Source organism: Hemiscyllium ocellatum, chromosome 15 (genome assembly GCF_020745735.1).
Source record: "Hemiscyllium ocellatum isolate sHemOce1 chromosome 15, sHemOce1.pat.X.cur, whole genome shotgun sequence".
Classification (NCBI taxonomy): domain Eukaryota; kingdom Metazoa; phylum Chordata; class Chondrichthyes; order Orectolobiformes; family Hemiscylliidae; genus Hemiscyllium; species Hemiscyllium ocellatum.
Window position 1 is genome coordinate 58059284 of NC_083415.1, and position 26930 is coordinate 58086213.

A 26930-nucleotide genomic window follows, 5' to 3' on the forward strand; every position below is an offset into this window, starting at 1 on the left:
AAAATAGATTGGGAAGACTACAAAAACAAACAGAGGATAACAAAGAGAGAAATAAGAAAGGAGAGGATTAAATATGAAGGTAAGCTAGCCAGTGATATTAGAAATGATAATAAAAGTTCCTTTCAATACATAAGAAACAAACAAGAGGCAAAAGTAGACATTGGGCTGCTCCAAATTGATGCTGGAAGGCTAGAGCTGGGAGATAAGGAAATAGCTGAAGAACTTAATAAGTACTTTGTGTCAGTCTTCACAGTGGAAAATATAAGTAATATCCCACCAATTAAGGAAAGTCAAGGGACAGAGTTGCATATGGTAGCCATTACAAAAGAGAAAGTGCAAGATAAGCTAAAAATCGATAAATCTCCTGGCCCCGATGGGCTACATCCTAGAGTTCTGAGGGAGGTGGCTGAGGAAATAGTGGAGGCGTTGGTTGTGATCTTTCAAAAATCACTGGAGTCAGGGAAAGTCCCAGATGATTGGAAAGTCGCTGTTGTAACCTTCTTATTCAGGAAAGGATCAAGACAAAAGATGGAAAATTACAAGCTGATTAGCCTAACCTTGGTTGTGAGTAAAATTCTAGAATCCATCGTTAAGGATGAGATTTAGATTAGATTAGACTTAGATTAGACTTACAGTGTGGAAACAGGCCCTTCGGCCCAACAAGTCCACACCGACCCGCCGAAGCGCAACCCACCCATACCCCTACATTTACCCCTTACCTAACACTACGGGCAATTTAGCTTGGCCAATTCACCTGACCCGCACATCTTTGGACTGTGGGAGGAAACCGGAGCACCCGGAGGAAACCCACGCAGACACGGGGAGAACGTGCAAACTCCACACAGTCAGTCGCCTGAGTCGGGAATTGAACCCGGGTCTACAGGCGCTGTGAGGCAGCAGTACTAACCACTGTGCCACCGTGCCGCCCACTAAAGTGCAGGAAGTCAGCATGGATTTAATAAAGGGAGGTGGTGCCTGACAAACCTGTTAGAATTCTTTGAAGAGGTAACAAGTAGGTTAGACCAGGGAAACCCAGTGGATGTTATCTACCTAGACTTCCAAAAGGCCTTTGATAAGGTGCCTCACGGGAGGGTGCTGAGTAAGGTGAGGGCCCATGCTGTTTGAGGTGAGCTACTGGCATGGATTGGGGATTGACTGTCTGACAGAAGGCAGAGAGTTGGGATAAAAGATTCTTTTTTGGAATGACAGCTGGTGACAAGTGTGCTCCAGGCAGGGTTCAGTGTTGGGGTGGCAGCTGTTCACTTCAATATATTAATGATCTGGAGGATGGGACTGGGGGCATTCTGACGAAGTTCGTCAATGATACAAAGTTAGGTGGACAGGCAGTTAGTACTGAGGAGGTGGCGAGGCTGCAGAAAGATTTAGACAGTTTAGGAGAGTGGTCCAGGAAATGGCTGATGAAATTTAACGTGAGCAAGTGCGAGGTCTTGCTCTTTGGAAAAAAGAACACAGGCATGGACTATTTTTTAAATGGTGAGAAAATTTATAAAACCAAAATACAAAGGCATCTGGGAGTGCTAGTCCACGATTCTCTAAAGGTTGATGGGCAGGTTGAGTCTGTAATTAAGAAAGCAAATGTAATGTCATTTATCTCAAGAGGGTTGGAACATAAAAGCAGCGACATGCTACTGAGACTTTATAAAGCTCTGGTTAGGCCCCATTTAGAATACTGTGTCCAGTATTTGGGCCCCACACCTCAGGAAGGACATACTGGCACTGGAGCGAGTACAGCGGAGATTCACACGGATGATCCCTGGAATGGTAGGCCTAACATACAATGAACGGCTGAGGATCCTGGGATTGTACTCATTAGAGTTTACAAGGTTCAGGGGAGATCTAATAGAAACTTATAAGATAATGCATGGCTTAGAAAGAGTGGACGCTGGGAATTTGTTTCCGTTAGGCAGGGAGACTAGGGCCCGTGGGCACAGCCTTAGAATGAGAGGGGGTCAATTTAGAATGGAAATGAGGAGACATTTCTTCAGCCAGAGTGTGGTGGGCCTGTGGAATTCATTGTCTAGGTTAGAGTGGTGCTGGAAAAGCATAGCAGGTCAGGCAGCGTCCGAGGAGCAGGAAAATCGACGTTTCGGCAAAAGCCCTTTATCAGGAATAGAGGCAGGGTGCCTGCAGAGTGGAGAGATAAATGAGAGGGGAGTGGGAGTGGAGAGAAAGTAGCAAAGAGTCTGTGGTAGCAAGTCTGTTTCAGGACATGGTTGAAGAGCTTCAGGGCAGAGGAGATGACCAAGGTGTTGCTGTGAGAGAGAGAGAGACAGAGAGAGACTCACTGAGATTCTTGTAGAGAGAGGAGGAAAACTTCTTCAAGGCGGGCATCCTTGCAAGAGGATTCGCAGTAAGCAGTAAATTCAGCTAGGTAAAAACAAGGACTGCAGTTGCTGGAAACCAGAGTCTAGATCAGAGTGGTGCTGGAAAAGCATAGCAGGTCAGGCACCATCTGAGGAGCAGGAAAATTGACGTTTTGGGCAAAAGCCCCGCTACCACAGACTCTATGCTACTTTCTCCCCACCCTCACCCTCCTCTCATTTATCTCCCCACTCTGCAGGCACCCTGCCTCTATTCCTGATGAAGGGCTTTTGCCCAAAACGTCGATTTTCCTGCTCCTCGGATGTTGCCTGATGTGCTGTGCTTTTCCAGAACCACTCTAATCTAGACTCTGGTTTCCAGCATCTGCAGTCCTTGTTTTTAACCCTGTGGAATTTTCGCCATAAAGCGCAGTGGAGGCCGGGATGCTAAATGTCTTCAAGGCAGAGATTGATAAATTCTTGTTTTCACAAGAAATTAAGGGCCATGGGGAGGGTGCGGGTAAGTGGAGTTGAAGTGCCCATCAGCCATGATTAAATGGCGGAGTGGATCGATGGGCTGAATGGCCTTACTTCCTCTCCTCTGTCTTATGGTCTTATATAAGCATGCATAGAAGTTTGACTGTCTAATAGGAAGCACATTAGGAATAATTGAGTATTTTTGCGGGTGGTAAGATGTTATGAATGGAATAGGAGATTCATTGGCTCAGTTAGTTTGTGATGCAAAGGAGGGACAACATTATGGGTTCAAGTCCTGCAACAGCTGAGGTTATCATGAAGGACTGTCCTACTCAACCTCTCCCCTCACCAAATGTGTGGTGACCATCAGGTTAAACTACCAGTTGTCTTTCCCTCTAATTAGAGAGCAGCCCATTGGTCTAGTAAGACTATGGTAACTTTACCTTTATGAGTGGAATGCTTATAATCTTATACATCTAAATCATGGTCCCCCTTGGTCTCCTCTTCTCCAAAGAAAACAACTCCAATCTATCTCATCTCTCTTCATAAGTAAAGCTCTCCAGCCCAGGAAATTCTAATACCTCGAATGGAGTGTGCAGAGTTATCTTATGATGGAAGGTCGGGCAGACTAGGCTTGTATTTGGCGGGGTTTAGAAAAGTAAGAGATGACTTGATTGAAGCATTTAAGATCCTGCGGGGTCTTGACAAGGTACATATAGAGAGAATATAGCCTTACAGGAAAATCTTGAACTAGGGGTTACTGATTAGAGGGTTGTGATATTTTCAAATCTACCAAATCAGAAATGTCTTCCTGAGAAGTGGTGGCTGCAGAGTCCTTGAGTATACTGAAGGCTTAGGTAGATCGATTTGTGTTAAGCAAAGGTTAAAGGTTACCAGAAGTAGGCTGGAATGCAGATTTGAGTTTACAATAGATTTGATTGAATGACTAAGCAATCTAAATGCCTTGTTCTGTACTGATATGTTCAGATATAACAGTGCACAAACACACTCTCCTTTTAGTTTGCGTTTCTCTCTCCATGCTCTCCAAGTTTACATTTCTCTTTCTTCCTCTCCCAGTTTGGGTCTTAGATTAGATTACTTATAGTGTGGCAACAGGCCCTTTGGCCCAACAAGTCCACACCAAGCCACTGAAGCGCAACCCACCCAGACCCATTCCCCTACATTTAGCGCATCACCTAATACTACGGGCAATTTAGCATGGCCAATTCACCTAACCTGCACATTTTGTTTAGACTGTGGGAGGAAACCAGAGCATCTGGAGGAAACCCACGCAGACATGGGGAGAATGTGCAAACTCCACACAGACAGTCACCTGAGGCGGGAATTGAACCTGGGTCTCTGGTGCTGCGAGGCAGCAGTGCTAACCACTGTGCCATCGTGCCACCCACACATGTACTTCTCCTCCAGCTGGTGTTTCATCTCCTTTCCCAGTTTATAGATTAGTCTTGCTCTTCTTCCCTGTTTATTTCTCTCTCTTTTTCCCTGAAAATATTGCTCTCCCATTTCTCCCCGATTCACTTTCTTCACTTTCTCAACCTCTCCCAGTTGAGAGGCTCTTTCTCTCTCTCTCTTCCCCAGTTGGTGGCTCCAGAATTTTCAGAATAAAACAGTAAGTCCAAACTATGGAGGGTCAATGTTAGGCACATGAGTTATGAACCACATTGTCCAAGGTACTGTGTGCAAACTATACATATAATGAGTGTCACCCGTCTACAGGAGAGTAACCTTCATTCTACAAAACAGGAGGATATGGAACCCCAGAATAAGGAGGTCAGGCTGGGTGGAAACCATAAAACCATTAGATGTAGGAGCAGAATTTGTAGTGATTGTAACGAGGTCAGCCAGGTGGACATCATAGAATACCCTGATTGAGACTTTTAATCTGGTCCAATCAGGGAGTCCCAGCTGACAGATATAAACAGGACTGTGTCACTGGTCACTCGGGTGTTTCCTTTCTTCCTGGTGGTGGAAATTGAATAAAGATTTGTACACCTGTGTCTCTCACTGTGCCTCACACCTGCACACACACACCATGGGTGCTGGGGATAAAAATAATAAGCACTACCGCAGTTAGGCGGTAGTGTGGGGGAAAGAAATTTAAAAAAAAATTAAAACCAGCTGAGCATTGCCCTTTGATGTAAAAAAAATAAAAAAAAAGAAAAAATAAAAAAGGAAAAAAAATAAATAAACAGGAGTGTTCACACAGCATTGCCCTTTGATGTGAAGGGCACTGCTTGTCACTGGACCACTCGGGTGTTTTTCTATAAATAAAAATAAATAAATAAATAAATAAATAAATAAAAACAAAAAAAAATAAAAAAAATAAACAGGACTGTGTCACTGGTCACTCGGGTGTTTCCTTTCTTCCTGGTGGTGGAAATTGAATAAAGATTTGTACACCTGTGTCTCTCACTGTGCCTCACACCTGCACACACACACCATGGGTGCTGGGGATAAAAATAATAAGCACTACCGCAGTTAGGCGGTAGTGTGGGGGAAAGAAATTTAAAAAAAAATTAAAACCAGCTGAGCATTGCCCTTTGATGTAAAAAAAAGAAAAAAAAAGAAAAAATAAAAAAGGAAAAAAAATAAATAAACAGGAGTGTTCACACAGCATTGCCCTTTGATGTGAAGGGCACTGCTTGTCACTGGACCACTCGGGTGTTTTTCTATAAATAAAAATAAATAAATAAATAAAAACAAAAAAAAAGAAAAAAAATAAACAGGACTGTGTCACTGGTCACTCGGGTGTTTCCTTTCTTCCTGGTGGTGGAAATTGAATAAAGATTTGTACACCTGTGTCTCTCACTGTGCCTCACACCTGCACACACACACCATGGGTGCTGGGGATAAAAATAATAAGCACTACCGCAGTTAGGCGGTAGTGTGGGGGAAAGAAATTTAAAAAAAAATTAGAACCAGCTGAGCATTGCCCTTTGATGTAAAAAAAATAAAAAAAAAATAAAAAAGGAAAAAAAATAAATAAACAGGAGTGTTCACACAGCATTGCCCTTTGATGTGAAGGGCACTGCTTGTCACTGGACCACTCGGGTGTTTTTCTATAAATAAAAACAAACAAATAAATAAATAAATAAAAACAAAAAAAAAGAAAAAAAATAAACAGGACTGTGTCACTGGTCACTCGGGTGTTTCCTTTCTTCCTGGTGGTGGAAATTGAATAAAGATTTGTACACTTTGTGTCTCTCACTGTGTCTCACAACCACACACACACACACACACACACACACACACACCATGGGTGCTGGGGAAAAATAAGCACTACTGCAGTTAGGCGGTAGTGTGGGGGTTTTGAAGGAAAAAAAAGAAAAAGAAAAAAAAATAAACAGGACTGTGTCACTGGCCACTCGGGTGTTTTCCTTTCTTCCTGGTGGTGCAAATTGAATAAAGATTCATGGACTTTGTGTCTCTCACAGTGTCTCGCACTTGTACACACACGCCATGGGTGCTAGGCACTACCGCAGTTAGGCGATAGTGTGGGGGTAAAGGAAAAAAAAGAAAAAAAAACAGGTGTTCTATAAAAAAAATAAAAACTATGAAAAAAACAGGACTGTGTCACTGACCACTTGGGTGTTTCCTTTCTTGCTGGTGGTGGAAACTGAATAAAGATTTGTGCACTTGTGTCTTTCACTGTGTCTCACACCTACACACACACAGCATGGGTGCTGGGGGAAAATAAGCAATACCACAGTTAGGTGGTAGTGTGGGAAATAGGAAAAAAAATTTAAAAATAAAAGAATAAACAGGAGTGTCAGAGAGAAAAAAAAGAAAGAAAAAAAATAAACAGGACTGTGAAACTGGGATTTGTGGTTTTCCTCAATTCCCTGTAAACTGGTTGAACGGTGGGGTTTGGGGCCTAGCTTTGCTGCTCCTCTCTCTTGTAAAATTGTTGTATACAGCTGTTAATGTTAACCGTTTTTTGTAAACTGTGTTTTGCAATTGCTTAATAAAATTTAAAAAAATAAAAAAAATAAACAGGAGTGTGGAGATTTGAGGTTTGTCCTCATTTCCCTGAAAACCGGTTGAATGTCAGGGTTTCGGGCTTGGCTTTGCCATTCCTCTCCCTTGTAAAATTGCTGTTTCTCTGTATACAGCTGTAAATGTTAATTGTTTTGTAAACTGGAAATTGTTTAATAAAATTATAAACAGGACTGTCAGAGATTCTGTTGATTGAGAACTGGGTCTAAGGGAGCTGGATCAGTGTCAAGGATACTCTGTGTGTAAATAAAGGGTGACTTGGTGATGGGATACCGGTCTCTGGAGTTATTTCAGAATTAGTTGATTTAGCCCATTGTGTCTACGTCACCATTCGATTGTTGCTGATGTGTTTCTCAGCCCCATTCTTCTGCCTTCTCCCTGTGACCCTTGATCCCCTTACTAATCTAGAACCTATCTCTGTCATATATACACTCTTGATCTCCACAGCCCTCTGCAGCAATAAGTTCCAATGATTCACTACCATCTGCCTGAAGAAATTCCTCCTTGCCTCAGTTCTAAAGGGTAGTCTCTTCACTCTGAGGCTGAGCCCTTGAGCTCTAGTCTCTCCTACTGGTGGAAACAGCTTCTCCATTTCCTCTCTATCCAGGCCTCTCAGTATTCTGTAAGCTTCAGTCAGATTCTCCCATATCCTTCTATACTCCATCAATTACTGACACAGAGTCCACAGCTCCTCCTGTGGTAAAGCCTTCATTACAGGGATCATTCTTGTAACCTCCTCTGGACCCCTCCAATGCCAGCACATCCTTCCTTAGATATGGGCCCAAAAGTGGTGACCAATGCGGTCTGAACAGAGCCTTATATAGTTGCAGCAGTACATCTCTGCTCATTCTAGCCCTCTTGAAATGAATGTAACATTACATTTGCTTTCCTAACTGCTAACCGAACCTGCATTTTAACCGTAACCTTAAGAAAATCTTGAAGAAGGACTCCCAAGTCCCTTTGCACTTCAGACATCTAAAGCCTTTCCCCATTTATAAAATTGTATACACTGCTATTGATTCCCTACCTCACACTTTTCCACATTGTATTCCATCTGCCACTTGTTTGTCCACTCTTCTAGCCTATCCAAGTCCTTCTGAAGCCTCCCCTTTTCTCAACTCTATCTGGCCCTCCACCTACCTTTATGTCATCTGCAAACTGAGCAAAAATGCCATTCGTTCTTTCATTAATGTATAATGTGAATAGTTGTGGTCCCAACAGCACCCAATGGTATTCCTCTAGTCACCAGCCGCCATCCTGAAATGATCCTTTTATCCCTAAGATGCCTCTGCCAGTCAGCCAATCCTCTATCTATGTCAGTACCTTGCACTAAACACAGTCTCTCGTGCAGCACCTTGTAAAAGGATTTCTAGAAATCCAAATAGATCACATCCACTAACTTGATTATTAGCTCCTCAAAGAATTCTAACAGATTTGTCAGGCATGACTGCTCCTTGAGGAGAGCCCTTTTTTATTTCCTTTTTATATCATTTTTAGGAGACCAGCCCCATATTACCATGTACTTCCAAACACTCTGCAATCTCATCCTTAGTAATGGACTCTCAAATCCTATAAATGACCTAGGTTAGACTAACGAGCCTGTAATTTCCTGTCTTCTATCTCCTTCCTTTCTTAAACAAAAGTGTTACAATAGTCATCTTCCATTCCTCTGGGACCCTCCCTGACTTCAGTAATTCCTGAGAGATCACCATCAATCCATCGACAAACCTTCAGCTGTCTCCTTCAGAACTCTGGAGTGTAATCCATCTGGTCCAGGTGAAATATTCACCCTCAGATATTCAGCTTCCCCAGCACCTTCTCCTAAGGGACGGCCACTACACTCACCACAGCCTCCTGACTCTCTTGGTCTGGTATGCTGACATCTTTCCATTGTGAAAACTGGTGCAAAGTGCAAAGTTCCTCCACAATGTCTTTGTTCTCCATTGCTATTTCTCTAGCCTCATTTTCCAGCGGTCTGTTATCTACTCTAGCTTCTCTGTTAGATATCTAAAAAAGCTCCTATGATCTGCTAGCTTACTGTTAGATTTCACCTTCTATCCCTTATTACTTTTAAAATTATCTTCTGCTGGTTTCTAAAAGCTTCTCAATCTTCGGATTTCCCATTAATCTTCACCACATTGTATGCTTTTTCTTTTGCGTTTATGCTGTCCCTGCATCCCTAGTCAGCCATGGTTGCTTCATCTTCCCCTTCATATGTTTCTTCTTCCTTGGGATGAATTTCTGTTATGCTTCTTGAATTAACCCAAGAAGCTGTGCCATTGCTGCTCCACCATCTTCCCTTTGACCTTCCCTTTCAACCAACTCTGGTCAGCTCCTCCTTCATGTCTTTGTAGTTACTTTTACTCAATTGTACAATTGTTATATCTAATTACAGCTTTCCCTCTGAAACTGCCGCGAGAATTTGTCATATTATGGTCACTGCCACTTGGGGTTCTTTCACTTTAAGCTCCCTAATCAAGTCTGCATCATTGGTATCTACATCTACTGTAATAACTGGATCTTTCCTTTGCCACTCCAAGTTCCCCTGCAGCCCAGAGAAGATATCCTGAACCCAGACACCAGACTGGCAACTCAGCTTTTGGATTCTCGATCCTGGTCACAGAGTTAAAAATCACACAACACCAGGTTTAGTCCAGCAGGTTTATTTGGAAGCACTAGCTTTCGGAGCACTCCAAATGCTAGTGCTTCCAAATAAACCTATTGGACTATAACCTGATGTCCTGTGATTTTTAACTTGGTTCACCCAAGTTCAACACCAGCACCTCCACATCCTGGCCATTGACACCAGTGCCTATTCCCCTAACTACACTATCCCCAATTACAACTACATTTCTCTTTTCTATCCCTTACTGAATGGTTCCCTGTACAATAGTGCTATGGTCAATTTGCTCATCTTCCCTACACCTCACATTCTCAACCACACTCAGTACATTCTTAGACAAGTTCAAGGACTGAGGCTCCTTCCCCATTATCTCCTGGCCCCCTCCACCAGCCTTGCCCATAGTCACACCTTCCTGCCCCTGACCACTGACTACTTCAAAACAGTTAATATAAGGGGTGTGACTGCATCCTGAAACAGCGTCCAGGTAACTCTTTACCCTTCCCTGATGTGTCGCAGTGTTCAAAGCTCACATTCCAGCTCATCAACTCTGAGCTAGAGTTCCTCAAGCAACCAACACTTACTACAGATGTGGTCACTAGGAGCCACAAAACATTCCGCCAGCTCTTAGAGCACACATGGCCCTGCCAGACCTTTCTATTTTAATGACATAGTCCTTAAATAATGTTTTTAAAAATCCTACTGGTCTTTTAGTTTGTAAATATTCCCCTTATTTAACTTCAATCTGAAAGTAACTATAATAGATAGCTACTAATTTGATTACCATCAACCAATTAACTTACTGTTTACCTGTGATGTCACTCTTTTGTGCTGGGTCCCTGGACTTGGGCTTCAATTTATCTTGGGCAGTGTCTCAGTCCAGATGTGATCTCTCCTACCAGGCTGTGTGAAGCTTACTGATCATGCCAACTATCAACTTACGATTTTTAAAGAACAGTTGCCTGGATGACTACAGATGCAGAATACTGGGTTCAATCCCCTCACCAGTTCACGGAGGGAGGGTTGCTACATTGCTTGATACACAATGGTGCCACTTTGAAACTCATAGTGACGATGATATTGGTGAGACTTGAATTCGGATCTCCCCAGCCAGAGGTAGTGACATTCTGAGGGTGCCACAGGGCCACCCACAACTATCTACTTATGCCAAGTACCAACCCTGGCTTTGACTATTTGAATTTTAGTCACCTGTTTGTAGATGCAGATGCTGAATATAATAGTTCACAACACATACCTCTAAATTTTCTGTTTTCTCTGCAAATCGAGCCTCCCTGATGAATTTAAATAGCTTGCGCTGCACAAGATTTCTCAGGATTTCCTGTGCTTTGCTCAATGCAGGGTCAGATGAATTCAGGATGTTTTCAAAGACACAGTCTGGAAAAACAAAATTTGTTAACTATGAATTTTGGGCTGGAGTTTGCGGAGTTCATTGTAACTTCAATGCAGGGACCAATTCCACTTCCTGGCCCCATTCGAGACGGTTACACAACATCTGCTGGAATTTCTATGAATGGTTTGCTCTTGTGACAGCTGTCCAATTAGAATGAGCAGGTGCAATCAATGGCGTGATCTAGAAGTGGCTGTCGCCATTTTAAAAGTGTTAGTCAGTCATCAATGTGACTGCAGCTAGATGTCAAAGTTATATGGCATCCTGTCATGAAAGTCCAAACCATGCTTTAACGATACCTCCCTGGAGTTCAGGCTGGTGGTGGTGAAGTGGAGGGATGCCTTATTTCTAAATGGTGGGGTCAGGCCTATGAAATACATAGAAAGTAACTTACGCTCAGACTGGACAAATTCGGAATGTTTAATGAATACTTTGAATCAGCTTTTTTTTAAAGAAGGGGGTATTGGCAAAATATTAGAAATGGAGATAGAACATAGAACAGTATAGCATAGGAACAGGCCCTTCAGTCCACAACAGCCAATTTAATTTAATCCCTTCCGCCTGCCTTTGGTCCGTATTCCTCCATTCCTTGCTTATTCATAATGCACCATTGTACATACCTCCACCACTAGCCTTGGCAGTACGTTCTAGGCTCTCCAACAGCTGCCACTCTGTGTTATAAAAAACTTGTCCCTAATATCTCCTTTGAACTTTCCCTCTCTTACCTTAAATGCTCTAGTATTAGACGTTTGAACCCTGGTAAAAAGATTCTGACTGTCAATCCTATCTATGCCTCTCATAATTTTATAAACTTCTCACAGGTCTCCCCTCAGCGACCTCCGCTCCAGAGAAAACAACCCTAGTCTGTCCAGCGTCTCTTTATGGCTCATCCCATCTAATCCAGGCAGCAACCTGGTAGACGTCTTTTGCACCCTCTCCAAAGCCTCCATATCCCTCCTGTAATGAGGCGACCAGTACTGAGTGCATTGCAGTCAGTTCTGCTTTAACACAGTAGTTCCATTCACGTGCAATCCTGTGTTATAAGAAAAGTGTATAATAGCAGCACCATTTTAAACTAATGGGGAGATACTCACAGGCTTGGAAAGTAGCAAATGTGACAAACTTATTCAAGAAAATGTGCAGGTCAGTTTAATCTCATTGGTGGGTAAGATTCAAAGACAACCATCAGGGATAAAATTCAAAGGCACTTGGGGAATGGTTTGCATTAATTAAGAAAGGCCAATGTGGATGTGTTTGTTTCATTCAAATTATTTTGTTGGAGAGGTTTGATGAAGGGAATACAGTGGATGTTGTCCATGTGGGTTTTAAGAAACTGTTTAAGAAAACATCAGATTAGATTACTTACAGTGTAGAAACAGGCCCTTCGGCCCAACAAGTCCACACCGCCCTGCCGAAGCACAATCCACCCATACCCCTAACCTAACACTACAGGCAATTTTGCATGGCCAGTTCACCTGACCTGCACATCTTTGGACTGTGGGAGGAAACCGGAGCACCCGGAGGAAACCCACGTAGACACGGGGAGAACGTGCAAACTCCACACAGTCAGTCGCCTGAGGCGGGAATTGAACCTGGGTCTCTGGCGCTGTGAGGCAGCAGTGTGCCACCGTGCCGCCCACTCACTTGAATATTACTGAATAAAACAGACATTTTGTTGACTGTTTGCGCCTTGCAAACAGGAGAATTTGCAAGAATACTAATTAAAAGAGAAAACCGTCATTTATTCTGCATGGGAAGAGTGTTTTGATCAGTTGGTTAGATGGGTGCATGAATAGAAAAATGTATGCAGAGATATGGGCCAAATGCTGGCAAATGGAACTAGATTTATTTAGAATTTCTGGTCAGCACGGATGAGTGAGACCGAAGTGTTTGTTTCCATGCTGTCCATCTCTAAAGCTCTAAGTAGACTCTGAGTGAGCTGTTGCCATACAAAATGCATCCTTCAGTAGTGACTGACAGTTAACAGGTTGACTGTGTTTGACAACATTCAGTGTAACAAGCTGATGACTGAGAAGATGAGTTAACAAAATTGCGGCTTCTGGAAAGGAGGGTCAGTGGCAGCTTGGATGAAAAATTGGATAAAGGACAATAGAAAATCAGTAAGTCATGGAAAATGGTTGTTTTTAGTTTGGAGTATGGTAGATAATGGTGTTCCCCAAGGATCATTACATGGGTCACAATATCTTTGATAGATGTAAAAGACTTGCAAAGTGGAAAAAGATTAAAATTTCAAAATTTGCCAATGATACCAATTTGGAGGTGTGGCAAAGTGAGAATGAAATGAATTGATTGCAATAGGCTAGCAGTATGAACGTACAAATAATCAACGGAATTTCACAGAAGCCCAAAATGATGCAGTCAAGAAGAGAGAGGGACAGATGATATATACTTCATGTCACAGTGCTAAAGAGTGTGTTGGGATATACGGACTTGTGCATAAATCAATGAAGGTTGCAGTACAGATTGAAAATGCAGTAAATAAATCATGCCGTATCTTTAGGCTTTGTTAACAAAAGAATCAAATGTAACAACAAAGTTGTGTTCAGCTTTTGTAAAATTGATCCAGCCTCAGCTGGAATACTGTCTGCTTTTGGGCATCATACTTTAGGAAAGATACGAATGTATGACAGAAGGCACAGAAAAGATTCACAAGAAAAGTTCCAGGGATTAGACTTAGATTAGACTTACAGTGTGGAAACAGGCCCTTCGGCCCAACAAGTCCACACCGACCCGCCGAAGCGAAACCCACCCATACGCCTACATTTACCCCTTACCTAACACTACGGGCAATTTAGCATGGCCAATTCACCTGAGCTGCACATCTTTGGACTGTGGGAGGAAACCGGAGCACCCGGAGGAAACCCACGCTGACACGGGGAGAACGTGCAAACTCCACACAGTCAGTCGCCTGAGTCGGGAATTGAACCCGGGTCTCAGGCGCTGTGAGACAGCAGTGCTAACCACTGTGCCACCGTGCCGCCCACTTGAAGAACTTGAAGTAGACACATTGGAGAAGTTACGATTATTTCCTTGGAGAGGTCAAAATGAGGTTTGATAGATGTATCCAAAATCACGTAACCAAAGGAAACTGGACTGAATAGGTAGGGAGAAGCTGTTCTCATTATTGGAAGGATTGAGAAAAAAAGGAAACAGATTCAAAGTAATTGGCAAAAGAAGCAATGCAGACATCAGGAGGAACATTTTCATGCAGTGAGTAGTTATGGTGTCAAATGTGCTGCCTGACAGTGCGATGAAAGCAAATTCAATTGAAGCATTCAGGAGGAAATTGGACTATTATCTTGGAGGCCAGTGCAGATCTGACTGTCTAAAGGGCTCCTCTGTGGTTGAACATTTCTGCAATTCTGCTTTGAAGAAATGTGTCTCTTGCTACCTTTCACATGAGGGAGTGAAATCATCTTAGCTCTTGGAGAATGGTCAGGTAAACTCAGGCAATGACACCATGTGCATCATGAGAGTCAGGAAGGTTTCACAGTGATTAAACTGATCATCCTCATCCTACAGGAGAAAGGGACAGACAACATTCGAGGAAGGGCTCATTCTGTAAGTGAATGGCATTACTGAGACTAATTGAAAACAAGGCTGTTGACTTCAACAGGGTAGTTTCACTGCTCCTGGTAGTCAAATTCATGACCAACAGAGAGAGAAGGAAAAGTCTATTGTCTACTCAGGAACACAGCTTCCTAACTTGTGCACTCATACCCATTTGATCTCATTTGCTATTCTGTCTGATGTCTGATCAGGTGCGACTGAGAAAAAGGAGTGTGCAAAATGGACCTATTCTCTTCGGATCAGCTGATAACATATGAGGACTAGCAATTGATGGTGATGATGAGAGCTCAGGATGATTTGTGTTCTAAGGATTGCATAAAGGCTTAGCAACTATCATTCAAAACTGCTAAAGTGAACTGGAAAGTTACAATTCCTTTATTTACTATTAATTTATCCTGTGGCTGTCTATGTCTGTGAGAGAAGGTCGAATCAAAGAAGACGCAGACATTAATTCATTATCTTGTTTAGCTTTGCTCTGCTAAAGTTACAGTATGAATAATAACTTGTTAACTTTGTTTAAGTTATAAACTTGGTGTCATTCATAAAGCCCAGTAAGAAACAACTGGGCAATTTTGAGGGTTATTTAATATTTTAATTTCACTGTGTTGTGAAATCAGTGATAGTAAGGCTGGTTCGATTTGACTTGGCCTACGTCGTAACACTCCTTAAATACTACTTCTGGAAATATAGCACGGAAGTAGCAACAAACAAGCAGCATGACACACTGTGTGACAAAACTGCCAGCATGCCCACATCCAAACCCTTCTCCATTTCCATGGCAACATTGTGACTTAGGTCTTTTGCCACCCAGACATAAAATCACTTTTATTCGTATTAAGTGAATGCCTGTGATGTTCCTATTAATGTCATCTTTGGAAAACAATGGATAGGGATCCGTCCGTCTGCCCGTCTGTCCGTCCATCCATCCATCTACCTATCCATCTACCTATCATTCTTATCTATCCATCTATCTATCTATCTATCTATCTATCTATCTATCTATCTATCTATCTATCTATCTGTCTGTCTGTCTATCTATCTATCTATCTATCTATCTATCTATCTATCTATCTATCTATCTATCTGTCTATCTATCTATAAACAAGAACACAAGAAACAGGAGCAAGAGCAAGGCCATTCTGCCCATTAAGTCTTCTCTGTCACTCAAGAAGATTATAGCTAATCTAATTGTGGTCTCTTCTCTCCTTTTTTGCCTGTTGTGCCTAGATCTTGACTCCCTTCTCAAACAAAACTCTTTCTAACTCAGCCTTGCACACATTCAATACAATCACCTTTCATTGTTCCAAACTCCAATAAGTGTAGACCAAACCTGCTAAATCTTTCTTCATAAGAGAACCCCTTTACCCAAGGTATCAGTAAATACTTATACAATACTGCAAGTACACTGCAACCAATGCCCTGAAGCAAGAGTTTCTCACTTTAATATGCCACCTCCTTTTCAATAAAGTTAAATAAATATTCCTTTTGCCTTCCAAATTAATTACTGCATCTGCATGCTGATTCATGTACCAGGGCACCCAGATCCCTCTGTACCTCAGAGTTCTGTCATCTCTCTCCATTTAAATAATACACAAAATTGGACAAGTTCATATTTTCATTCTCATCCGCCAAACCTTTGCATGTTTATTTATTTATCCCTATGTCTTTGCAGAGTCCTCGTGTCCTTTTCTTAACTACCTTTGTATCATCAACAAATTTAGCAACTGCATATTAGGAAAGATGTCAGTGTGTGAAGAGGGAGCAGACAGATTTATCAGGCCACTACAAGGGATGAGGAACTTCAATTATTTGGAGACACTAGAGAAGCTTACATTTGTCTCCTTAGAGCAATGAAATTGAAAGGATTCATTATGTTGCTGAAAACAACAATGCATTTTGAGAGATTGCAAAGGCTGATACTTCAGTGCAGTACTGAGGGTGAGTTGCACAGTGATGTGTGTCACTTTTCAGAGAAATGGTTACACCAACAGATTGTCTGTGCTTTTAGGTGGAATTAAAAGATCCCATAGCATGATTCTGAAGAAGAGCCGAGGATTTAATCTCGCTTAATATTTATTCCTCAATCAACATCATTAAAAATCGATCCTTCTGATCATTTTCATGTTGCTGAGGGCTTGCTAAATTCAAATTGATAGCCATAATTCCTACTACGCAGCAGTAACTTTGTTTTAACATACTTTATTGACTGCAATGTATTTTGCGATTTATCAATACATATTAATGAAGTTATTATTTTAGGCAATACATGATTAAAACTGTTTCAACTGGCAGGCGGAGCAATAATGGGAAGTGACCGATTTAAGTGAACTGGTGAATGAAACATGATGGAATTGAGAAATTATTTTACACAGTCCATCAGCATAAACATATACAGTACTGCAGGTACTTTCCAACCTATGCCCTGAAGCAAGAGTTTTTCATTTTAACTTGTGCAATGTGCTGCCTGAAAGAGTGTTGGAAGCAGATTCAGTACTTGCGCAAAATGGAACTGGATAAAAATTTGGAGTCATAGAGATGTACAGCACGGAAACAGACCCTTCCATCCAACTCATCCATGCCGACCAGATATCCTAAATTAATCTAGTCCCATTTGCCAGCATTTGGCTCATATTCCTCTAAACCCTGCTATTCATATACCCATCCAGATGTCTTTTAAATGTAATTGTACCAGCTCATTCCACAGACACATACCACCCTCTGCATGAAAAAGTTGCCCCTCAGGTCCCTTTTAAATTTTTCCCCTCTCAACTTAAACTGATGCCCTCTACTTTTGGGTTCTCTTACTTGGGGAAATGATCTTGGCTGTTCACCCTATCTATAAGGTCACCCCTCAGCCTCTGATGCTCCAGAGAAAATAACCCCAGTCTATTCAGTCTCTCGTTATAGCTCAAACCCTCCAAACCTGACAAAATCCTTGTAAATCTTTTCTGAACCCTTTCAAATTTCACAACATCTTTCCTAGAGCAGGAGACCAGGATTAAATGCAGTTTTTAACAAGTGGCCTAACCAACATCCTGTTCAGCTGCAACATGACCTCCCAACTCCCATACTGAATGATGAATTGAAATAAATCACTACAGGCACAATACACCAAAGAGTTTCCTTTAGTGCAGTAAAATTTGAGAAAAAACAGCTTTAGGTCCAACACAATCACCTGATAATGCCTACCTGTGAGTTGGGTGTAAGCCACCATGTCATCAATTGCTCTGGACATTGTACACTTGATCCCATTTTTACCAGTTATCATGAAGTGTGGATCTGCAAGCAGCAATGCCTCTGTGATCCTGAAGGATTAAATATTTTCAAAACTGTTACTGGAATATTTTCCACGCTGCTTCTTTAAAACAAAAGGGACTTTTAAAATGCCATGAATTGAAATCCAGAGTTGGTCCCTAGTCTGGATAGGCTGGCACAGTGATCAGCCAAAGCAATAATGGCCTGTTGTTGGACTTAGTCTCCTTGAGACAGGCTCAGAATACAATTCCTGATGAAGGGCTTTTGCCCGAAACGTCGAATTTCCTGTTCCTTGGATTCTGGCAGACCTGCTGCGCTTTAACCAGCAACACATTTTCAGCTCAGAATACAATTAGTCAGTGTTCCTAACTTTCCCACTCTAGGACCTGAGCACCAAATCCACAGGCTGATCCCCACCACAGCACTGAGGTGGCACTGCACTGTCAGAGGCGCAGTCCTTTAAGATGAGACGTCTCTTTGGGAGAGTCAACCAGCTGTTGACAATAACTACCTTCGGTTCATGTGTAGGGTTGGGTTCCAAAAGACTACCTGGAGCAGAAAGGAATACTTGCTGGGTAAAGGGGAATATTTGAGCTGAGATAAGAGAGAACAATAAAGAGTAAGTAAGTAAGAAAAACAAGTGTCAGAGATGCATGTCATCCCTGCAGCAATTCTCACATGCTCTCGACGTTGTTGACCACTCTGTGTTGAAAGGCTCTGCGATGCAAAGTGTAGCGCGTGTGAAACATGTCATACATGTCACCAGCTTCCTGCAGAGAAAATATTGAAAACTGGAATAAATCCTTGTTCAGCACAATCTGTCAGTAACAGATACCCTGTAGGATAGGAGCTGAACCCACTGATGTACAATTTAGTTAAAATTGGAAAACCAAATAATTGCTGACATGGAAGCTATTCAGGCATCAGAAATATTTTAAAGATCCCGCCACCCTAATCCTGACATTGCAAATTATACTTTCTCCATCAAAGTATTGCAGTATGCTATCCTGCAGTTAATTTTTTTAATTTGATCAATGTGAACCTTTTGTCATCAAATTGGCATTTTATTTATTTGAATTTGGGGTCTCTTGTGCTATTGCTGTACGTAAAGCATAAAATAATTTTCTGCGTTCACCCTTTCCATCCTGTTTCCATCTCAATGCTAGCGTAAAATCACATGCTGGACTCATCCATTCAAAGCTGGAAAGCCCAAATTTATTACCATTCCATCACCACTGCTTCATCAAAAACCTAGAACCCTCTCCCTCCCCTTTTAACATACAAACTGCATCGGTTCCAGAACGTTCCGCACAATTGCTTCTCAAGGACAATTTGGAACGGACAATAAATGCTAACCTTGTCAGCATTACCCAGCTCTTCAGAATAAACATAAAGAAAGCACAACATGCTGTGAAACTGTAGATCACTCATTCTTCCCCACAATTCCTTATATTTAGTTTTTATGATGGGTCCTGCCATCTGAGGAGTAGAGCTAAAAAGGAGGAAAGGTTTAGCACAGCCTTGGCTTATGACAACAGAAGTGCTTCAATTGGCTCCCGTGTATCTGAGTGAAGATGGTGAAAAGCAGATATGCAAATATTCCACAAGCAAACAAGACTTCCATTCTACCTGACAACATACATCACCTTATCTCGAGTGCAAATCGGCTTCGTTCCATCTACCTCACAAACTCGAGCAAACCGGAGGAAGCGTCCAAAGTCAAAGTTGTTCTGGATTCCCAGATGGTGACTGTCCCTTCAGAAACATGATAAACACAGTTAATCTCGGCCGACACATCATAAGACCATACAACATAGGAGCAGAAATTAGGTCATTCAGCCCAAGGAGTCTGCTCGGCCATTTAATCATGGCTGATAAGTTTCTCAACCCCATCCTCCCGCTTTCCCTTCTTTACTCAGCGGGTTGTGAGTTCATGGAATGCCCTGCCGGTAGCAGTGGTGGACTCTCCCTCTTTATGGTCATTTAAGCGGGCATTGGATAAGCATATGGAGGTTATTGGGTTAGTGTAGGTTAGGTAGGCTTCAGTCGGCGCAACATCGAGGGCTGAAGGGCCTGTACTGCGCTGTATTTTTCTATGTTCTATGTTCTATATTCTATGTTAACCCAGATCCCTTTGATAATCAAGAACCTATCTATCTCTGTTTTAAATATACTCAATGAATTGATCTCCACAGCCTTCTGTGGTAAAGAATTCCACAGATTCACCACTCTCCAGCTGAAGAGGTTTCTCCTTATCACCACTCTTCTAAAAGGTCTTCCCTTTAAGGCTGTGCCCTTGGGTTCTAGACTCTCCTACCAATAAAAACATCCCAACATTCACATTGTCCAGGCCGTTCAGTATTCTGTAAGTTTCATTTAGATCCCTCCACATCCTTCTAACCTGTATAGACCCAGAGTGCTCAAGCGTTTCTCATACATTAAGACTTTAATTCCTGGTATCATTCTTGTGAACCTCATCTGGACCTGCTCCAGGACCAGTACATCCTTCGTGAGGTATCCTTCCTGGGTCCCAAAATTGCTCACGATACTCTAAATATGGTCAGACCAGGGCTTTATAAAGCCTCAGAAGTACATCCCTGCTTTTATATTCTGGTCCCCTTGAAATAAATGCCAACATTGTATCTGCTTTCCTAACTACCAATTCATTCTGCGAGTTTACCTTCAGAGAATCCCAAGGCCCTTTGCACTTCAGATTTCTGAATTTAGTCCCCAGTTAAAAAACTAGTCCGTGTCTCTATTCTTCCTACCAAAGTGCATGACCACAGACTATCCCACATTGTATTTTGTCTGCTGCTTCTTTGCCCACTCTCCTAACCAGTCTAAATCCTTCTGCAGCCTCCCCACCTCCCCAGTGCTACCTGTCCCTCTACCTATCTTTGTGTCATCTGCAAACTTAACCAGAATGTCCTTAGTTCCTTCATTTAGATCACTAATTTATCAAGTGAAAAGTTGTGGTCCCATCACTGACCGTTGTGGAACACCACTTGTCACCAGCTGTCATCCTGAGAAGGGCTCTTTTGTCCCCATTCTCTGCTTCCTCCCAGACAGACAAGCTTCTATCCATGATATACAGAGGAACCTCGATTATCCAGCATTTGATTATCTGAATTTCGGATTATCTGGCAAGATCGCAAGGTTGCTTGGCTGAACTATGTTGTCCGGCATTCCATTATCTGGAATTCAATTAACCAAATGAAATACGCCCCGCCTGTGTCCTTTGGATGATTGAGGTTCTTCTGTACCTTGCCTGTAACACCATGAGCCCTTACATTACTCAGCAGCCTCCCATGCGATACCTTGTCAAAAACCTTCTGGAAATCCAGATAGATAACATCCATTGGCTCTCCTTGGTCTAACCTATTCATTACCTCCTCAAAGAATTCTATCAGATGTGTCAGGCATGACCTCCCCTTGATGACATCTTGCTGACTTTGCAATATTTTACCGTGCAGTTCCAAGTATTCAGAAATCTCATCCTTCACAATGGACTCCAAAATCTTACCAATGGCCTAGGGCAGGCTAATCGGCCTGTAATTTCCTGTTTTTTGCCTTACTCCCTTCTTAAACAGAGGGGTGACATTCATGATTTTCCAGTCCTCTGGGACCCTCCCTGATTGCAGTGATTCCTGAAGGATCACCACTAATGTTTCCGCTATCACTTCAACAATGTGCCCCAGAACTCTGGGAGTAGTCTATCTAGTCCAGGTGACTTATCCACCTTCAGACTTTTCAGGTTTTCATTTACCTTTTGTTGGGTGATGGCCACCATACTCACTTCTGCTCTCTCCACTCTCTTGAATTTTTGGGATATTACTCATGTCTTCCACCGTGAAGACTGATGCGAAATAAATGATCAGTTCCTCAACCATTTCCTTGTTTCCCACTCTCCGGCATCATTTCCAGCGATCCAATGTCCTTTCTTTTATCCTTTATATATCTAAAAAACTCTTGAAATCTTTTTTTATATTACTGACTAGCTTACCCAGACATTTAATCTTCTCCCTCCTTACTTCTTTTGTGGTAGTCCTCTGTTGGTCTTTGTAGGCTTCCCAATCCTCTGGGTTCCCACTGTTCATTGCCTCATTTATATGCTTTCTCCTTAGCTTTTATGCTGTCCCTGACTTCCCTGGTCAGCCATGGTTGCCTCATCCTCCCCGTACCATGCTTCTTTCTTGTAGGGATGAATCTCTGCTGTGTCCCCCGAATTACTCCCAGAAACTCCTGCTATTGCTGTTCCACTATTTTTCCTGCTAGGCTCCTCTCCTAGTCAATTCTGGCCAGTTCCTCCCTTATGTCTTTGTAGTTGCCTTTATTCAACTGTAATTCCATTCCACCTGATTCCACCTTCACCCTCTCAAATTGTAGAGTAAATGCTATCATATTATAGTCACCGCTTCCTAAGGGTTCCTTCACCTTAAGCTCCCTTATCAAGTCTGCCTCATTGCACAACACTAGATCCAGTATGGCCTGTTCCCTAGTGGGCTTCACCACAAGCTTTTCCAAAAGCTTGGTAGTCATTCCACAAACTCCTTTTCATGCAATCCACTACCGACCTGATTTTCCCAGTCCACCTGCATATTGAAATCCCCCACGATCACTGTAACCCTGCCTTTCTTGCACACCTTTTCTAGCTCCTGGTCTATCTTGGGCCCTAAATCCTGACTACTGTTTGGAGGTCTGTACGTAGCTCCCACTGTGGTTTTTCCACCTTTGTAGTTTTTCAACTCTACCCACACAGGTTCTATGTCATCTGACTCTACTTTGTTTCTTACTATTGATTTAATTTCATTTCTTACTAATAAGGCAATCCCACTCCCTCTATCCACCTGCCTGTCTTTTTGATGGGATGTATAACTCCTTAGATATTTAGCTCCCAGTCCGATTCCCTTGCAGCCATGTCTCCATGATGCCCATCATGTCCTTACTACAGTTTCGATGTGCACAATAAGCTCGTTTACCTACTGCGTCCAACATGTTCAGTCCTGTATTGACCGTCCCTCTTCTCATTGTCATTCGTTTATGCAGTGTCCTTGACATTTGATTCCTAACTTTTTCCAAACACTCTGTCCTATTTTGTGTGGAGACTTTAATAACCTCTCCTGAGCTCTCCATCCCTTTCACTTTTTTCAGATATACTCCTTCGAGTTTTACCTTTGCCTTCTGATAACTTTCTAGTTTAAAGAAATCATGCCAGTTAATATGCCCTGCACTTCCTGCTGAATCATCTCATGACTCCAAAATGAAGACATTAGTCAACGGGGGAACTGTAATATTGTAATAAGTTGCTCAATGGTAAAGAACATAAGAACATAAGAAATAGGACCAGGAATAGGTTACTCAGCCCTTCAAACATGTCCCTCCATTCAGTAAGCTCTTTGATGATCAGCTCAGAGCTGAAAATGTGTTGCTGGTTAAAGCACAGCAGGTCAGACAGCATCCAAGGAAGGCCTCCGGCCCAAAACGTCGAATTTCCTGTTCCTTGGATGCTGCCTGACCTGCTGTGCTTTAACCAGCAACACATTTTCAGCTCTGATCTCCAGCATCTGCAGACCTCACTTTTTACTCGATGATCAGCTCAGGCCTCAACTCCTCTTTCAGGCCAGCTCCTCATAGCTTTCAACTCCTTAATATCTGAAAAGTCTATCTGCCTCCTCTCCAAATACTTTCAGTGATTTAGCCTCCACGACTCTCTGTGGTAAAAATTCCAAACATTCATTAGCATTCGAAAGAAAAAATTACTTCGCATCTCAGTTTTAAATGGGTGCGACTTTATGTTCACTATCTTTATGAAGGGTGAGCCGGGGTGAAAGGAAGAGGTGCTGAGCATGGATGTGGGAAGGTGTGTGATGGGCAGTGGGTGTAACATGAAGGTGAAGCCATTCTTCCTGACTTAAAAGGTTCTTCCAGCTGACTAGGAGCAACATAAAATAAGACAAGTAGCAAACTAGTTAAGTCTGGGACATCTTGTGACAAGTTCCAATGGGCTTCCACAGAGCTGTTTCTGATGACCCTGAAGTTCTGGGCCTTAACTTATTCAGCAACTTAAAATGCCCGATTCTGATACAGTCCTCCAAACTAGAGCATATGTCTGTGTGCATCACTATTAGGACCCAATGATCATGGGAAATTGTACCCAGAAAATACCACATTTGGTTTTAATGAAATTTATAATGTTTGTGGTGAATTCTTACTGTGAGAAACAATGGATTAATGAATATCCATCACTAATTGATCAGAGAAATTAAAAGATGAGGCTTACCTGACAAAATAATCCCACTTATCAACGTCAATCCCATTCCTTTTGTTGGCAATGATTTCATAAAGAAAACTTTTCTCTTTGGGACGACCCTTATATGGCCACTGAAAAGATATGGAACCAGAGTTAGATACAGTTCACAGGACCACAGAATCACAGGACTGTAATGGTGTAGAAGGAGGTCAATGGAAATTCAGGGTTAGAGACATAATTAAGGAGTTTGTGCATGATCCAAAAATTGGTTATGTGGTTCAAAGAGAGGAAGAAAGCTGTAAACTGCACTAAGATGCACCACTCTGATAGACAGAAACATGATAAGGGAATACAATACAAAGGCACATGATGGAATGCATTTGAGGAAGGCATAGGAATACAGGATAAATCGGATAGTTTGCAGTTTAGAGGAACAGAAGGACTTTGGGAGCATATTGTCTACAGATCCCCGAAGATAATGGGTGAGGTCATAAAGGTGATTAGTGTGCACTTGGAATATATCCCGTAACTCAAAGAGTAAAGGGAAGTTAGCGCAACAAAGTTATGCTGGTACTTCATAAATTGTGTGTTGAGCTGAACATAGAAATTTGTGTACAGTTCTGTTACTGGAAGGATGTGATTGGGTTCGAATGAACAAAGGAAATGCATGAAGATTTCTCTAGAATTAGATTACTTTACTTCTGAGGAGGGAGTAGATTAGCTGGAACAGCGAGGCTGAGAAGTAGATTTAATTGAGGTGTATAAAAACATGAAATGCCCAGACATAAGAATTGAAGGACCTATTTCTCTTTCCAATTGGGTCATTATTGGAGGAATTGATTGAAAATGATTGGCAAAGGTTTAGAAGGGATTCGAGTAATTCTTTTTACCCCGAGTACAATGATGATCTGGAACTAATTGGCCAAAAGGTTGGCAGAGGTAACAACACTTTTCCTGATGAACAGCTAACTGGTAGCATAATGGTAATGTTCGTGTAATAATCTGCAGATCCAAGCTAATTCTGGGACATTGGTTCACACTGTACTGCAGCAATGGGTGAAATATAAATACAATTAATCATACTGGAATTAAATCTTCATGCTGGGAATAGTGGCCAGAAAACTAACACATTGTTGTAAAAACCCATTTGGTTGAATCGTACCCTTTAGGAAGGAAGCCTACCATCCTTATTCAGTTTGGTCTACATATGACTTGGACACAAAAAGTGAGATTGACTCTTAAATGTCTTTGGAAATGGACCAGTGATCTATTCAGCTGTAGCAAACCACTGCAGAAAAGTAAATAAAAAAGATGGACCACTTGGCACCAACCCAAGAAGTTCTCTGAACATCTGGGAGGCTGAGCTAACACAGCTGTCCCACATGGATAGAGGTGATGTTAGAATGGGCTGCAAGGGGGTCATCCTGGGAGTTCTCAGCAATGACTCCAGTCTCCGTGAAGTTTCATGGCACCAAGGCAAAGATACTGCTGACTAGCTCCTATGACCTACCCTTCCTCAGCTGATGAACCAGCTCATTATATACAACTTGGTAGAAATACTGAGAGCAGCAAGGTCTCAGAATGCACTCCAGGTGGGCATTACAACTAGGCGAGAGGGCAAATAGCCATCCCTCTTTTTAACCTAACCACAACAAAGATTTACATTCTTTATAGGATAAAACTATACCACTCTCCAACTAAAATGTGGTGAATTCAATTCCACTGAACAAATAAGGAACCAATTAGAGGTTTTCTTGCGTGAAAGAAAAAGGGATTTTATTATTTGCTAACCCCAAGACAAATCATAAAGATATGATGTCAAGCATACATCTTCACAAGTACAGAGTTAGAAAGGGATAGTGTTCGGTACAAATGGAAAATGAAAGGAGTGAAGAGTTTAAATTTCTTCTGGAGTCCTTCAAGTGTAAGGTTTTAATCTGAGACAGTGGTGTTTTGGTTGGTCTCTTGGAGATTATTTTCTATTACCCTTTGCATTTTTGATGTTCTGATGTTTTATTTTGAGAGGAGAAAGTGAGGACGGCAGATGCTGGAGATCACAGTCGAGAGTGGGGTGCTGGAAAAGCACAGCAGGTCAGGCAGCATCCGAGGAGCAGGAGAGTCGACGTTTCAGGCATAAGCTTTCCTGATGAAGGGCTTATGCCTAAAACATCGATTTTCCTGCTCCTCGGATGCTGCCTGACCTGCTGTGCTTTTCCAGCATCACACTGTTGACTTTGTTTTATTTTGATCCCTATTATCTCCACATGCCTTTTCCATCTTGAGCGATAGGGAGAGAGAGTTCCCAGCCAAATCAGGTCTGAATCTTTAGATTCTTCTCTCTTTCTATCTTTCTGCCATAAACAGTGCCTTGAAATACAGATGGGTTTATGTATGTCTGTCTGAATTCATTGGGCAGAACCTGAAAAGTATTGAGTGACATGGACTGGAGCGATATTTGTGGCAAGATCAGACAAAAAGTCTGGTGGGACCTATCTTGACATTGCTTTACTTGAGCACAATGCGAGATGATCACTAAGCAACAACCAATGAAGGGGGATTATAGCTTGTTAAGTGCCCTGTTAGTGTCCAACTCGTCTCACTAACTTGAATGCGTTTTTTGAAGAAGATTGATAAAGGTTGGCTAATGTGGTATCCATTATTTAATAAAGTTGGTATTAAAAAGCCAGGGAACAATAGACTGGTGAGCCTGACCTCAATGTTGGTACATTGTTGTAGGGGATTCTGAGGGACAGGATTTACATGTATTTTAAGAGGCAAAGACTGATTAGGGATAGTCAACATGGCCTTGTGAGTGGGGAATTACTAATTTGATTGAGTTTTTGAAGATGTGACAAAGAAGATTGATGAAGAGAGTGGTGAACGTTGTCTATATGGACTTTAGTAAGGCGTTCAACAGGGTTCTGCATGGTAAACTGATGAAGGGCTTGTGCCCGAAACGCGAATTTCCTGTTCCTTGGATGCTGCCTAACC

The 26930-nt window shown here is 42.1% G+C and overlaps 1 protein-coding gene across 1 annotated transcript in view; it reads right to left on the reverse strand.

The window, feature by feature from the left end:
- Positions 1–26930, reverse strand: part of LOC132822847 (deoxynucleoside triphosphate triphosphohydrolase SAMHD1-like) — a 65300-nt gene that overhangs the window by 18605 nt on the left and 19765 nt on the right. The window contains exons 6-10 of the mRNA XM_060836220.1: positions 23970–24070; positions 19336–19444; positions 18368–18459; positions 17624–17739; positions 10691–10830 (exon numbers count right to left, since the gene is read on the reverse strand). Coding sequence (XP_060692203.1) covers positions 10691–10830; positions 17624–17739; positions 18368–18459; positions 19336–19444; positions 23970–24070 — 558 coding nt within the window. The remainder of the gene's footprint in view (positions 1–10690; positions 10831–17623; positions 17740–18367; positions 18460–19335; positions 19445–23969; positions 24071–26930) is intronic.